This window comes from Rattus norvegicus, chromosome 14 (assembly GCF_036323735.1).
Source record: "Rattus norvegicus strain BN/NHsdMcwi chromosome 14, GRCr8, whole genome shotgun sequence".
In the NCBI taxonomy this organism is placed as follows: Eukaryota; Metazoa; Chordata; class Mammalia; order Rodentia; family Muridae; genus Rattus; species Rattus norvegicus.
Window position 1 is genome coordinate 80,274,715 of NC_086032.1, and position 14,657 is coordinate 80,289,371.

At 40.8% G+C, this 14,657-nt stretch overlaps 1 protein-coding gene across 31 annotated transcripts in view; it reads right to left on the reverse strand.

Annotated features, from left to right (window-relative positions):
* The window catches only part of Grk4 (G protein-coupled receptor kinase 4), a 74,594-nt gene that overhangs the window by 44,016 nt on the left and 15,921 nt on the right, over positions 1 to 14,657 (reverse strand). For 27 of the 31 annotated variants that reach the window (XR_010057407.1, XR_010057403.1, XR_010057402.1 and 24 more), the window contains exon 5: positions 8,537 to 8,643. Coding sequence is in view for 19 of the 31 variants with exons in the window: in XM_006251359.4 (XP_006251421.1) it covers positions 8,537 to 8,643 (107 nt within the window). In the remaining 12 variants the exon portion in view is untranslated. Of the gene's footprint in view, positions 1 to 8,536; positions 8,644 to 13,593; positions 13,757 to 14,657 lie in introns of those variants that run through there. The other 4 variants (XM_063273522.1, XM_063273521.1, XM_063273531.1 and 1 more) reach the window with 2 other exon arrangements.

Sequence of the window (14,657 nt, forward strand, 5' to 3'; positions counted from 1 at the left end):
GTTTTTTAAATGTACACTAATAAATTGTTTGATGCTATACATCTGTGCACGTGTGTGTGTGTATATGTGTGTGTTATATGTGTGCACAATGTGTGCATGTGTATGTAGTACACTGACTCAAACTCCTGGAGTATACTTGTCTTCATCCCCCACCTCCATGCTGGGGTTATAAGTAGTCATAGCGCTTTTGTATGCATATAAGAAAACTGAACTCAGGTCCTCTTGCTTTAACAGCAAACTGTCTTACCAACTGAACAATCTCCCTATACTATATATTTCTTGGAGAAACTGTATAAAATTATCCCTGTCCCGGATCTTACAATTATATTAAAGGAGTAATAAAATTCTTACTTGGAAGACTGGGGATAATGATTCAATGATAAAGTGCTTACAAAATGTGTGACACTCTGGGTTCAATCCCTAATTCCACAAAAACATAACTAGGACAGGTACACTACTTGGAAGAGAACAGGGTACAAGCTGCACAGATTACTTCCTTTGTGGGTAGACAGATCTGAAGCCTTCTGAAGAGAAGGTATGGATTGAAGCCAAAGTTACCCAGACTACCTAGAAAGTACTAGAGTATAGACAAAGTCCAAATGAAGAAATACTGTTGTATGTTTGTGTAACTGGTATAGTAGGAACTGAAAAGGCTTTGGAAAGTCTCCCACTATTTCTACTGAGTTTTATAATCTTAGTCTCAGGATTTTTGTTTTACTTTACCCTATTTTTAAAAAATAATGTAATTCATACGTCTCTGAAAATGAAGACCCCATGAGTACTGTGACCTTCACAGGGATGTACACTTACCAATGTGTATCTAGCACTAAGTCACGGTATGCTTTTCTAAGACTTCTATCATGAGACGAGAGGAGGGTTCCCAGACATAGGAGATACAATATTATCATTCCCCTCAAAGGCAGTGTGATACACCTTTAATTCCAGCACTCAGGAGGCAGAAGGTGGATCTCTGTGAGTTCAAGCCAGCCTGGTCTACAGAGTGAGTACTAGGACAGCCAGAGCTACACAGAGAAACCCTGCCTCAAAAAAGAAAAAAAAAAAAGGTAATGGAATATCTGTGTCTTATTTACTAAAATATATGACCCACAAAGCAAAAGCTTTTCAGCCTCAGTCATTTTCAGAATGAGGAAGAGATATAAATGGTGTCCTCCCACTTTCAGTCTGAATACTCCTCAGGAAACTCTTGCTTTGCAATAGGGCAGGGAGGACTGTTCCATCTCTAGGGAGCTATCCTCAGATGTCACCTGTCTCATGACTGGAATCTTTGCAAAACTTACACAAACCACCTGATGGGTGTCCTTGGGGAATATGTCCATGTGAGGATGTCACCTGATCTGTCCTCAATATGACTCCTATATGTAAGATGTTTCTTTGTACATGTATGGCAGGAGGAGTTCATGATTCACCCTGAGTAGAGGTATTTAAAAGACAATAAAGTCCAGGCCCTTCTTTGTGTCTCTAAAATCAAGCAAAAGGAAAAGATTTTTTCTTTTTTTCTTTTTCTTTTTTTCCTTTTTGGTTTTTTTTTGTTTGTTTGTTTGTTTGTTTGTTTTTGTTTTTTCGGAGCTGGGGACCGAACCCAGGGCCTTGTGCTCTACCACTGAGCTAAATCCCCAACCCCAGGAAAAGATTTTTATGCTTAACTACAATGTCCTAGGACTATAGTGAACAGAGATACAAGACCATGTCTGTCTGTCTGCCATACTAGAGAAGGAACCAAACAGAACCAACATCTTTTTGAAAACAGTTCTAGCAGAGATTGGGGACTTACTCTGTAGTAGAACACTTGCCTAGCAAGTGAAAGGCCCTGGGTTTGGTCCTTAGCTGTGTTTGGTCTATACACATTAAGACTTTGTTTCAAAAATATTTTGTTGTAAAGAGAAAAATCTATTCTAATGTCATGTCTGGCTAGAAAAGCAGCAGCAGCAACCATTCATTCATCAGTGAACATAGGGTTCCTAACTGAGTTTCTCACGGAAGGGAATAAACATCTAAGCCATTTATCTCCTTAGCATGTGGAGTGCCTATACCTCAAGAGGCAGCCTGAGTAGATGGGGAGCTTTGACTTTTTTTTTTTTTTTTGAACTTTTAGTCTTCTCTCATACATTCAGACTGCAACTTCCCCTCCCTCCATTCCTCTCAGTCCATTCCAGAACTTACCTCTTCCCCAGATCAACTCTTTTTCTGACCTCCCACCCACCCAAAAAAAAAAAAAAAAAAAAAAAAAAGAGAAGAAAAGAGCAAGCCTCTCAAACATGGCCTAAACAGATATAATAAGACTGGGCACAAGCTCTAACATCACGGCTGGACATGGGAACCCAGTAGAAGGAAGAGGGTCTCAATTGCAAGCAAGAGTCAGAGATAGCCCCCATTCTCATACTGAGAGTCTCACTAGAACATTAAACTGCACAACAATAAGTTACATGCAGAGGACCTAACTCAGACCATACAGGGTCTTTTTGTCACTTCTGTTTCTGTGAGTCCCTATGATCCCTGCTCAGTTGATCCTGTAACCCATGTTCTTGTGGTGTTCTCAAATCCTCTGGCTCCTACAATCCTTCCTCCCCCTATTCTGCAGGGTTGACTGTGTGTCTCTGCCTCTGCTCCCATCAGTTGCCGTATGATGCCTCTCTGATGACGATTGGCTACCGCAAATCTCTAAGTATAGCAGATATCATTTTCACTGCCTCCCCCCACCCCTTTAGCCAGTAATGTTTGGTTCTGTCCTGGATCTTGGGGCTGTCTTGCCTCTGGTCTTGGCCATCCAGAGTGTCAGGTATGAGCTACTTATTGTGGTGTGGGCCATTCTCACAAGTTCTGTGCCACCATTGCCCCAGCATGTCTTGTAGACAGCACAGATTGTAGGTAGAAGGTTTTGTGGCTGGGTTTATGTCCGAGTCCCAGTGCTAGGAGCCTTGCCTAGTTATAGGAGATGTCCAGTTTCCCCAGTGCTGGGAGCCTTGCCTAGCTATAGGAGATGGCCAGTTTCCCCAGTGCTGGGAGCCTTGCCTAGTTATTGGAAATGGTCAGTTCCGCCATTACTCCAGATTCCCCATTGTTAGGAGGCTTCTCTAGAATCACTCTCATGGATTCCAGGGAGCTTCCACTGCACTATGTTTCTACATCACTCCCACAATTGCCTCCCAGTTCCAGTTGTCTTTCCCTGTACTCTTTCCCTCTGTTTCCAACTCCCACCCCTACCTGATCCCTCCTTTTCCCACCCCTACCCATCCACAAAAAACCTTGACTTTTTGCTATAAACACCAGCAATACTATTAAATTACAGGTTTCAGATCAGGGCCCAGTACAGTGCAGTTGCACATGCCACAAAGCCACTCTCTCTCTCTTGCAAGTGGTACAAGGCTGTCTACTGTGAGATACATCCAAAGATCTAGTACAAAGACAGCATGGCTTGTTGATTGACTAAATAAATGAGGGAATTCAGTTCTCTTTAGTGGTTTCTTATCCTGCTTATAACATCAAGGTAGATCAAAATAAGATAAGGAGATTTGAAAATTTCTTGGGCTAAAAAAAAATGTATAAGAAAGGTCTTTAAAAGGCTCTACAGGCTCAACATCATATGCGTAGTCTGTCACCAACAGAAAGCCCTACATGACACATGACTACACCAGCATGAGTCAGAGTTCTTACACTTGTTTCTACAGCTACTGAGAATAGTCCATCCTTCTGAACTGACTGACTTAGGCCTGTGTCTAGCGCTGGGGCATGACTTCTTTAGATTAACAGTGCTTTCCAACGAATGCAGTTTAGTGTCTGTATCTTCCCTCTTCCAACACACTTCTACTCAAGGTGACAAAGGTCATCCAATTGTAGAGGAAGAGGCAAGCTACCATATTGAGTGAAAGAATGTCAGGGATGAGGAGATGGAAATGCCCATAGCCTCTCCTCATTTAATACAATCTTCTTTGCCACAGGACCTACATCAATCATTCCTAAGCCCTAAATCCAGTCTCTCTGCCTCTCAGGTGACAGTGGTGATTAAACTATTTATCTCTCAGCTTTGCTTGATTATTCAAAGACACCTCAAAACCCCAAAAATCTGTGGAATCTACCACTGCCCCCAGCCTTGCAATTATCTCTAAAGCCTACTTTTGTCCTTCATTGCTGTAGAGTCAGGGTTCTCTGGAGAAACAGAACTGATGGTATGAATATATGGGATATATTAGAATGGCTTATAAAGTTGTGGTCTAGCTAGTTCAACGATGGCTGTCTACCAATGGAAAATCAAGAACACAGTAGCTGTTCAGTTCAGGAGGCTGGATGTCTCAGCTGGTCTTCAGCATACACTGGAATACCAAAGAAAGAGGCTCTAATATGGAGAAATACACTTACCAGAGAGAGTGAGAGCAAACAGGCAAAAATCAAAAGCTTCCTTCTTCCATGTTTATACATAGGCTAGAAGGTAGTGCCCAAATTTAAGGCGGATCTTCTCATCTCAAAAGATCTGAATTTGGTGTGGGTCTTCCCATTTCAAATGACTTAATTAAGAAAAATTCCTTAAAGGTGTTCCCAGTCACTTGGGTTTTAGTTAATTCCAGCTGTAGACAAGCTGACAACCAAGAACAGCCATCACAAGCCCATCCCTTATCAACTTGACACACAATAATATCTCATGTCATGATTCATTTCCACATGGAAGCAATAACCAGATCATAATTATGCCTAACTGATATAACCATCCCATGTACAACTGCAAGCACATTATAAATTTTAGTATGGGTGGAAATGTCCATTTGAGAGATATTCTTTTAGTATCTCAAGACTTAAACATGATTAACTCTTGGAACACAGTCCAAGGACGGAGTAGTAAGAAGGGAATTCTGAAAACTTGTGAGAAAACACCAAAAAAACAAGAGCCTTGTGAAATCAGTTTCTTCAAAAACATGAAATTGCTCTTGGAATGTGCTTTCAGGCCCCTCCAGGTAGAGTGAGTTTGCTTTATTCCTTACATCTGGCTTTTGTTATTTGTCTATGTCTCTATGAAAAATGTTTTTTCCAGGTGCAGCTTATTCTTCTGATTGAACACCTTAGTAATGTCATTCTTCTTAACCTCCAGAGTATCATAAGTTGCCTGATATTCTGATTAAAGCTGTCTATTGCATCAGGCTTTAGTCAGCCTCATTTTTAGGCTCCATTCTCACACAAATATCTGCACAAATACATCTTAGCAAAAACATGACAGAAATACTCATGACGATTATAATCTTTGTTTCAAAACTGATCTCCCAGCCTGAGCTGATCTGTAACTACCTTCTTCTACTCCCCTCTGCATTTCCTCCACCCTCAGCAAGCACCTCAGCTGGTTTTGGCTAATCCTAGCGTGATCCATACCTTCATTCCTAAAGGGTCTGTGCCCTTTGTCATCCTGCCAGGATTGGGTTGAAATTTCCCACTAACTGTAATCACAGGACCTGGTATCACCAAGAGACACCCTGAAGGATCTCCTGAACTCCAGACATAATCTTTCTTACCTCCATTATGGAGAAGCAATCCAATTTTTCCATGGTAACAGGATTAATCACCCTTCCTAACACTGTTATTCTTTTCTTGTTGGTTTAAGGGCATTAGAAGCCCAAAGTGTTCAAGAGGAAATCTGAGCTACCAGTTCAATGGAATGTTTGTCATGTCTCCTGGCAGGAGTGCTCCCTCCTCTGGAACCAAAATTTCCAGGCCAGCAGAACTTAAGGCTAATTGGCTCTGAAACCGAGTCTTCAAAAGACCACTCCATCTTTCTGTCAGGCCAGCTGCTTCGGGACGGTAGGGAACATAGTAAGACCGGTGGATTCCATGATAGTAGGCTCACTGTCTCACTTCTCTGGCAAGTGAGGTGAGTTCCTTGGTCAGAAGCAATACTGTATGGAATGCCACCGTGGTTGATAAGGCAGTCTGTAAATCCACAGACGGTAGTCCCAAGTAAGGACAAATTATCATTTTCACCGAGGAAGTGTTCAATGTAGTCAACCTGAAACCAGATCCCTGGCTGATCTATCACCATAGGGAATGGTATCATATCTCTGGTAGATTTGGTACTGAGGAGCAGCTGAACCCGGCTCAGATTGGTGAGTGGAAATCCATTTTGTTAAACCTATGCATAACCTCCATCTCTTCCACTATGGCCACTTTGTTTGTGAGCAATGACAGGGATGGCTGGGGAAAGAGGCTGGCTGCCCACAGGATAGGCCATCTTACCTATTTGATTACTGAACCCTTCCTTTGCTTAAACAACTTTGGATAAGCATTTACATGGAACACAAGTATCTTTACATCTTTTGCCCATTTGGACAGTGCCACATACTTCTTCCCAAATGTCTTTCTCACCAATTTTCCAATCATGCCCAAAATTTCCAAGTCCCTGGCCATCTAGTCAATCCATTGGCTAGAGCCCATCAATTAGTAAACAATCACATAAGTGGGCATTTCTCCTCCCAAACGAAAGGTATAAGCATGTATACTGCACAAAGTTCCGCCCACTGGGAAGATTTCCCTTTGCCAGTATCTTTTAGGGATGTCCTGGAAAGTGACTTAATGCTGCAGCTGTCTATTTCTGAGTGGTGCCTGCATAACATGCAGAACCATCAGTAAACCAAGCCTTAGTCTTCTGATTCAGTCAGCTGATCATAGGGCACAGCACACGAAGCTAACGATGCATGTCCAGGAGCAGACAGCACTATAATGACCCTGGAACCACGCACTTGAACAGCTTCTTCATGTAACGTGCTTGCACCTTCAGGACCTACCTGGGTCCAACATACACATACACATACCGCTTCCATTGCTAACTGATTGCTAACTGCTTCCATTGCTAACTGATTGCTAACTGCTTCCATTGATAACTGATTGCTAACCACTTCCATTGATAACTAAATTGCTAACCGCTTTCATTGATAACCGAACCGCTTCCATTGATAACTGATTGCTAACCTGGTGGCGGTATCACGTGCCTTTCCTCCCAGTACTCAGGAGGCAGAGGCGGGAAGATCTGAGTCTGAAGACAGTATGGTCTACAGAATGAGTTCCAAGACAGCCAGGGATACACAAAGAAACCCTGAGAGGTGGAGGAAGGGGATAATGGAACACTGTCGTGTGCATCCTACTTTATAGACGGGGGTCAGGTAATACTCAACTCACATTGGAAAGCTCTTGCACATGCTTTCCTTCCCTCCAAGCTCCTTCTAAATTGCAGTCAGAGCAAATTTTTATATTGCTTTCTGTTTTTATTTTTTTTATTTTTGCTCTGTATTATTGAGTTTTTTGTTTGCTCTTTTGAAGATGGGGTGTCTTTTTTTTTTTAAAGATTTATTCATTTTTATGTCTGTGTAAACATGCCAGGTGCCCTGGAACTGGAGTTACAAACAGTTGTAAGCTACCATGTGGTTGCTGGGAATTAAACCCTGGGTCCTCTGGAAGAGCAGTCAGTGCTCTTAACCACTGAGCCATCTCTCCAGCCCTCAGAGACAGGGCCTTGATATGTAGTCAGAGTCTCTCTCAAGCCCTGATCCTTCTGCCATTACTGCCTGCATGCAGGGGCACAGGCATGTCACACCACGTATCACCAGAGAAATCCTTGAAAATCACAATGAAAATGTCATTAAAATATTCTCTGAGCTCAAGACAAGCTTTTCCACATTTCTCTGGGCCTCAGTTTCCTTCCTATGAGACAAGTTACTATCCATGCGGCTACACAAAACACCACCTCCTTATTATCAGATTACCTCAGAAACCACTTCCTTCCCATGCTCATAAGGAAGCTAATTAAGTCAAAATGTTCTACTTAGGAACTTTCCTGTCCATATCCAGAGGAAAATACTTTGAGATAATGCTTGGGTCTAGAACAATACTTTTAGGCTTTCCTCAAGTTAGACCCAAGCATATGGGAAGCAGAGGAGAGATGGCCCAGAGTTGTCATGGGAATTTTATGAGATTAGGCTTGACACCATGACCTTTACATACTTGTGATCATTAATCTTCACATAGTCCTTTCTACAAAAAAATAAGTGAAGGGGATCAGCTTAATTGAAAAACTATGCATATAAGAAGTCAACTTTTATAAAATAAACAAAACATAACAAACTTCCTGTCATTCTTTGTCTTGGGGTTACCAACAGATAATACATACACAAGCCATATGTAGAAAAAGACACATGCTTTTACCATCCTAGAACTTCACAAGTAGGGGCAGAAGGATCAGAAATTCAAGGTCAGGCTGGAGAGATGCCTCAGTGGTTAAGAGCACTGACTGCTCTTCCAGAGGTCCCGAGTTCATCTCCCAGCAACCACACGGTGGCTCCCAACCATCATTAATGGGATCTGATGCTTTCTTCTGGTGTGCTTGACTGAGGAAAGCAACAGTGCACTCACATAAAATAAATTAAAAAAGAATTCAAGGTCAACTTTAGCTTACAGAGTGAGTCTGAAGGCTGCCTAGGTTATACCACATCTATGTCAACAAACCAAACACCCATAACACGTACAAGGCTGAGCACTGCACACTTACCCAGCACAGTCCTGGAACACATTTTGAGAGGGAGAACTCTGCTTCAGATTGCATTTACACTCCTTCACAAGATCTGGAGGTATCTGTGGTAAGGAGACTTCTGAATTCTGAATATGCACAAACCAAATAGATATCAGTTAGTGCTTTCATAGTTCACCAATCATACATAGAACCTAATATGTACTGTGAATTTTTTAAAGTATATGAAGTAATAAGCTAAAGTATCACCCCAGTACCCCACTCCAGCACTCAACCTATTTTCTAAGCCTGTTCTTTTTTTTTTTTTTCTTCCGAAGCTGAGGACGGAACCCAGGGCCTTACCACTGAGCTAAATCCCCAACCCCTCTAAGCCTGTTCTTATGAACTCGAAACATGTACAGAAAAGAAAACAGGATCTCTTTGATCTCTTTGAGCCAAAAGATAAGAATAGCAAGGCTGGGGATGTGGCTGATAGAGTATTTGTCTAGCATTAAATGGGTTCAGCACTGAACAAGCCTAGCATGAAAAACACTGCATGTCTATGAATGGATGGCTGGATAGACATAAAAAGGAAAAAAAAAGACTACTCTTGTTATTGTTATGCTGTTTTTTTTTGTTTTTTTTTTAAAGTATTTATTTTATGTATATGAGTACCCTATCGCTGTCTTCAGACACACCAGAAGAGGGCATCAGATCCCATTACAGATGGTTGTGAGCCACCATGTGGTTGCTGGGATTTGAACTCAGGACCTCTGGAAGAGCAGTCGGGTGCTCTTAACCGCTGAGCCACCTCTCCAGCCCTTATTATGCTGTTTTTAATATATGGGTATTTTGCTTGCATGTATGGGTACCACATGTGTATAGTGCCAACTGAAGAAGGCATCAGATCCCCTGAATGGAGTTATAGTGTGAGCCATCATGTGAGTGCTGAGAGTTGAACCCAGGTTCTCTAGAAGGAAGAGAACCAGTGCTCTTAACCACTGAGCCATCATTCCAGTCTAAGAAAAGGCTTTAAAAAGACATTCCTAAGCCAAGGACATAGCTCAATGGCATAATATTTGCCTTGAGTTCAAGCCCTAGAAGTGTAAAATTAATTTATTTTTTAAAATTACAAAATTGACTCATTCTAATTCTACAACATAGATATCATTAAAAACATTATACTGAATAAAATAAACTAGTCCCAAAAGAATTAGCTTTACTTATGGATATATGTGGGCAGTAAATCTGAAAGTGTTAGAAAGTAGAAAAGTAATTGGTATGTGTGAAAGAGAAAGGAGATTAGACTACTGCTGGTGCTTTCTTTTTGCAAGATAAAAATGTTCTAGAGATTGTTTACATAATAGTATAAATATACTCAACTACTAAACTATACAATGAGAAACAGATACCACACTCTGGTCAGAGCACATGGACAAATCAAGTTGGTACTGACCAGGAGCTTTCACCTGGCTGATTCACTTCCATAGTACCCGAAGGTGCTATGGAGTCTTTAGGGAAGAAAAGTCATCAACAATCTTAGGCAGCTGTTAACACTGTGAGCTACCAAGATGGACAGCATTGTGAGCTATGTTCATCGGTGACACAAACGTTATGGGGATAACAAATCACTTTCCGGTTGGATTTAAGGCCAACTCCATTGGAGGAAACTCACTCCTTCTGTAAATCTGGCCCTAAACACATGATCAGGGAGTTCATAGGCCCCAGGGGGGAATATACTACTATTATTTTTATTAAATGGACATAGTATCAAACTGCACCTCCAATTTGTATCTCTATACCCATAGACCAGTAAAGCTCTTAGTCCACCCCAGAGAATTTTTCTTTGTGCAATGGTTGGTGGTTAATGCAGAAAAATCACAATTGGTCAAAATACAAAGAATAAGTGTCTATGGGGTCCTCACCCACAGTGGGACATCATGTTCCTAAAACTCAGGTATTCTCTTTGGAAGAAGGGACAGAAAGAGTACAAGAGCTACAAGTTGAGAATGACTGGATCAAAATGGTGTCTTCTGGACATGACAACTATATTCATGACCTCACAGAAGCTGTGGTTACCTGCATAAACCCTTCACAGGAACAAGTCAGTAAACAATCTAGCATGCGGGGGAAGGGGCTCACAAGTCCCCACTCCTACATAAGAAGCTATTGACTGGGGCTGGGGATTTAGCTCAGTGGTAGAGCGCTTACCTAGGAAGCGCAAGACCCTGGGTTCGGTCCCCAGCTCCGAAAAAAAGAACCAAAAAAAAAAAAAAAAAGAAGCTATTGACAGCTGATGGCTTCTGAGGGAAGAAGACCCAGTTTTCATTAAATCAGTGGCCTCTCATAAGGCAATTTAGTGTATTAGTTATTAAAAAGACATGAAGTTTGGAAGAGGTAAAATGTGAGAGTTGGACCTGGGAGGAAGAATTAGAGGAAAGAATAGGAAGTAAGTATTATCAAAATACACTGTATGCATGAATGAAATTCTCAAATAATTAATGAAAATACTACATTAAGAAGAAGTATTTTCTGGACATGGTGTCACGCATCTTTATTCCCAGAAAGCAGAGGGTAGAGGATCTCTGTGAGTTCAAGGGCAGCCTAGATTACAGAATGAGTTCTAGGACTGTCAGGGCTATCTATGTTCAAAGACCCTGTCTCGAAAAAAAAATGATTAATGTAAATTTCATCTTATATTTTTGAAATAACAGTTTAAAACTTTAAAAACAGTTATCTGTTTGGAAACACAATACTTCATTCTCATACAAACAGGAGTGTGTGTGTGTGTGTGTGTGTGTGTGTGTGTGTGTGTGTGTGTGTGTGTGTGTAGCTTTTGTACACAGGAATTGACTAAACATTCTCTTTGCCAATTTTCCTACCGCAAACACCATTACACCATTACCACCAACACCTCTAGCCACTTGGTTCCCATAGAATGGCTTCTTAAAAATAAAATTACTATGTGGGGCAGTGATGGTACATCCTAGCGCTTGAGAAGCAGAAGAAGATGGATCTCTATGGTTAAGGCCAGCCTGGTCTACAAAGTGAGTTCCAAGATACTCAGAGCTACTCAGAGAAAGCCTGACTCAAAAACCCGAATAACTACAAAATAGAATATTAGATCAATGGGCACACATTTTAAAAAGTTACACTTTATTTTTCCATTTTCTGTGTTTGAGTGTTGTGCAGTGTGTGCATTTGCCCTGAGAGACTAGAAGAGGGTGCCCAATCCTCTGAAACTGTAAGAGTCTGTTGTGAGCTGTCATACGTGTACTGGAAATCAAACCAGGGTCCTATGGAAAAGCAACCAGTAATTTCAACTGTTAAGCTTCTCTCGAGCCATTTTAAATACTGATGTTCACAATGAAACTTCCCTCTAAAATGGGACTACCACCTTACATTCTCACTGACAGTGTCCCTGGGTCATGGTTTCCTATTTTTTAAAAACTTGGGAAGAGATTCTGAGAAAAAGAAGCACATGAGAAAATCATTGTCTAGATTTGGGTAAAAGATCAATATTACATTTAGTTATTTAATTTATAATTAAAGTCTATAAATTCCAGAATGACTTCTGACTATGCAAAATCCAGCTACTATCAAAATTTTATTTTCTGTAGTTGACTTCAGAAGAGAGCATCCTATTACAGACAGTTGTGAGCCACCATGTGGTTGCTGGGATCTGAACTCAGGACCTCTGGAAGAGCAGTCAGTGCCCTTAACCACTGAGCCATCTCTCCAGCCCAAAATTTTATTTTCTATAAATCAAAACAGCTAATTCAAAGAAGTTGAAAATCTCACTTAACCTCAGAATAACCATGATGCATGAGGAAATGGGCTGAGGAAGCTACAAAACTTCTTGGTTACAACAGTAAGTGGTGCAACACCTTTCAAGACTCTCAACCCCAGTTTCTTCCCGTGCAGCAGGACATAGGAATAAGACGAGTCCTCTCCTTTCTCTATTTATGAAAAGGAGTGTGCTTGTTCAACAAATACACTTTATACTAGGCACTGAAAACAAGAAGACGTTTTCTTAGCTGACAAAGCCAGTATTTAAACAGTTCTATTTCCCCTTTACATTGAGTGTGTGTGCGTGTGCGTGTGTTTAGATGTGTGTGTGTAGATGTTTTTCTTACATATAGGTCTGTGCCATACATATGTGCCTCATACCTGTACAGACAAGAAAGGGGCTTTGCATCCCCTATAACTGTAATATAGGTAGCTGTGAGCCACCATGGGGGTATTTGGAATAGAACCTGGGTCCTCTGGAGGAGCAGCCTGTGCTCTTAAACTCAGAGACATCTCTCCAGTCCCTTATATTTTATTTTGAGACAGGGTCTGGAACTCACAGAGTTCCTGCTTCTGCCTTCTAAATGCTGGGATCAAAGGCATGTTCTACCACACCTAACAATGTCTCATCTTTCTAAAATGCATCCCAGATTGATTCTGTTAAAACTATTTAACAATTAACTCTAAGTAGAGATGCTATTTTCAATACTACCAAAGCTATATATTAATACTCATAGAAAAGAAAAGCTATCTTTCTATTTTTTAAAGATTTATTTATTATATACACTATAGCTGTCTTCAGACACACCAGAAGAGGGCATCGGATCCCATTACAGATGGTTGTGAGCCACCATGTGGTTGCTGGGATTTGAACTCAGGACCTCTGAAAGAGCAGTCAGTGCTCTTAACTGCTGAGCCATCTCTCCAGCCCAAAAGCTACCTTTGTAAACATCAGTGAGAAGAGACGAAATGTTAAACTAAAATCCAGCCACTAATGGGTAACATTACTGGCCTGATACAAAACAAGACAAAGGATTATTTTTAAGAACAGGTGGTAAGAGTACAAATTTACCAGATGATTTAGTGCCTTGCTAATTTAATACTTTAAACATAGTATATAACAGTAAAGTTCACTTTTATGGACATAAAGGAAGGTAGAGTTTGAAAATTTAGAGAATTCAGCTACAAAGTTACAATAATTAAGACAATGTGGTTCTTGGACAGGGATATACAGGTCAGTGGCATAGAAAGATGATCAGAAGTTTAAAGAGAAAGTACTCCTAATCTTCCTTGCTAAAATATACACTTACTTTGCTATTTTTAAAAAAGCAGGGCTGAAGAGATGGCTCAACAGTTAAGAGCACTGGCTGTTCTTCCAGACCTGGGTTTAGTTGTCAGCACCTACATGGTGACCACAGGCATCCATAACTCTAGCTCCAGAGGACTGACACCCTCTTCTGGCCTCCATAGGCACTATGAACACAGGCGGTATACAGATAAACATGCAGACAAAATACCCATCACATGAAATAAAATTTTACAGCTGAAGAGATGGCTCAGCAGTAAAAGCACTGGCTGCTCTTGCGGAGTACCCGAGTTTGGTTCTCAGAATCCACATGGTAACAAGCAACCATCCATCCATCCATAACTCCTGTTTCAAGGGATAAACACTCTTTACTGAATTCTTGCATCAGGCACACATGCGATACACATACAGGCAAAATACTCAAACACGGGGTTGGAGATTTGGCTCAGTGGTAGAGCGCTTGCCTAGGAAGCGCAAGGCCCTGGGTTCGGTCCTCAGCTCTGGAAAAAAAGAAGGGAAAAAAAAATACTCAAACATGTAAGTTTGATTGTTTTTAAACTTCGGGGTTCTTATTGCTTAGTTATAAAAGTTCCTTACAGTCTGAGTATTAGAATATCTAACTATGAAAGCTGTACACTTTTGACTATTTTGTTTTGGTTTATATCCATTTGGAGTATACTTTTTACTTGTGGTACAAGGCAAGAGTACCACTTCATTTTTTATATGTGAATTTCTACTTGTTCCAGCATCATTTGTTGAAAAGACTATGCCTTCTACTTCTGGGTGGTGTCAGTAGCTTTACAATTAATCAGTTGATTGTAAACTTATCGGTTTACTTCTAATTCTCAGTCTATACCACTGACCTGAATATCTACCCCTATCCAAGTACCATATTGTCTTGATTATTGTAACTCTGTAGCTGAGAAGTGTGAATTCTCTATATTCTTCCCTGGCCCCAGGAATACAATTATTTGGGGATTTTAAATATACAGTTGCATTCTAAACTCAGTTTGCTGATTTCTACAAAAGGAGCAGATCAATCTGATGGGGAATAGAGTTAAAACAAAT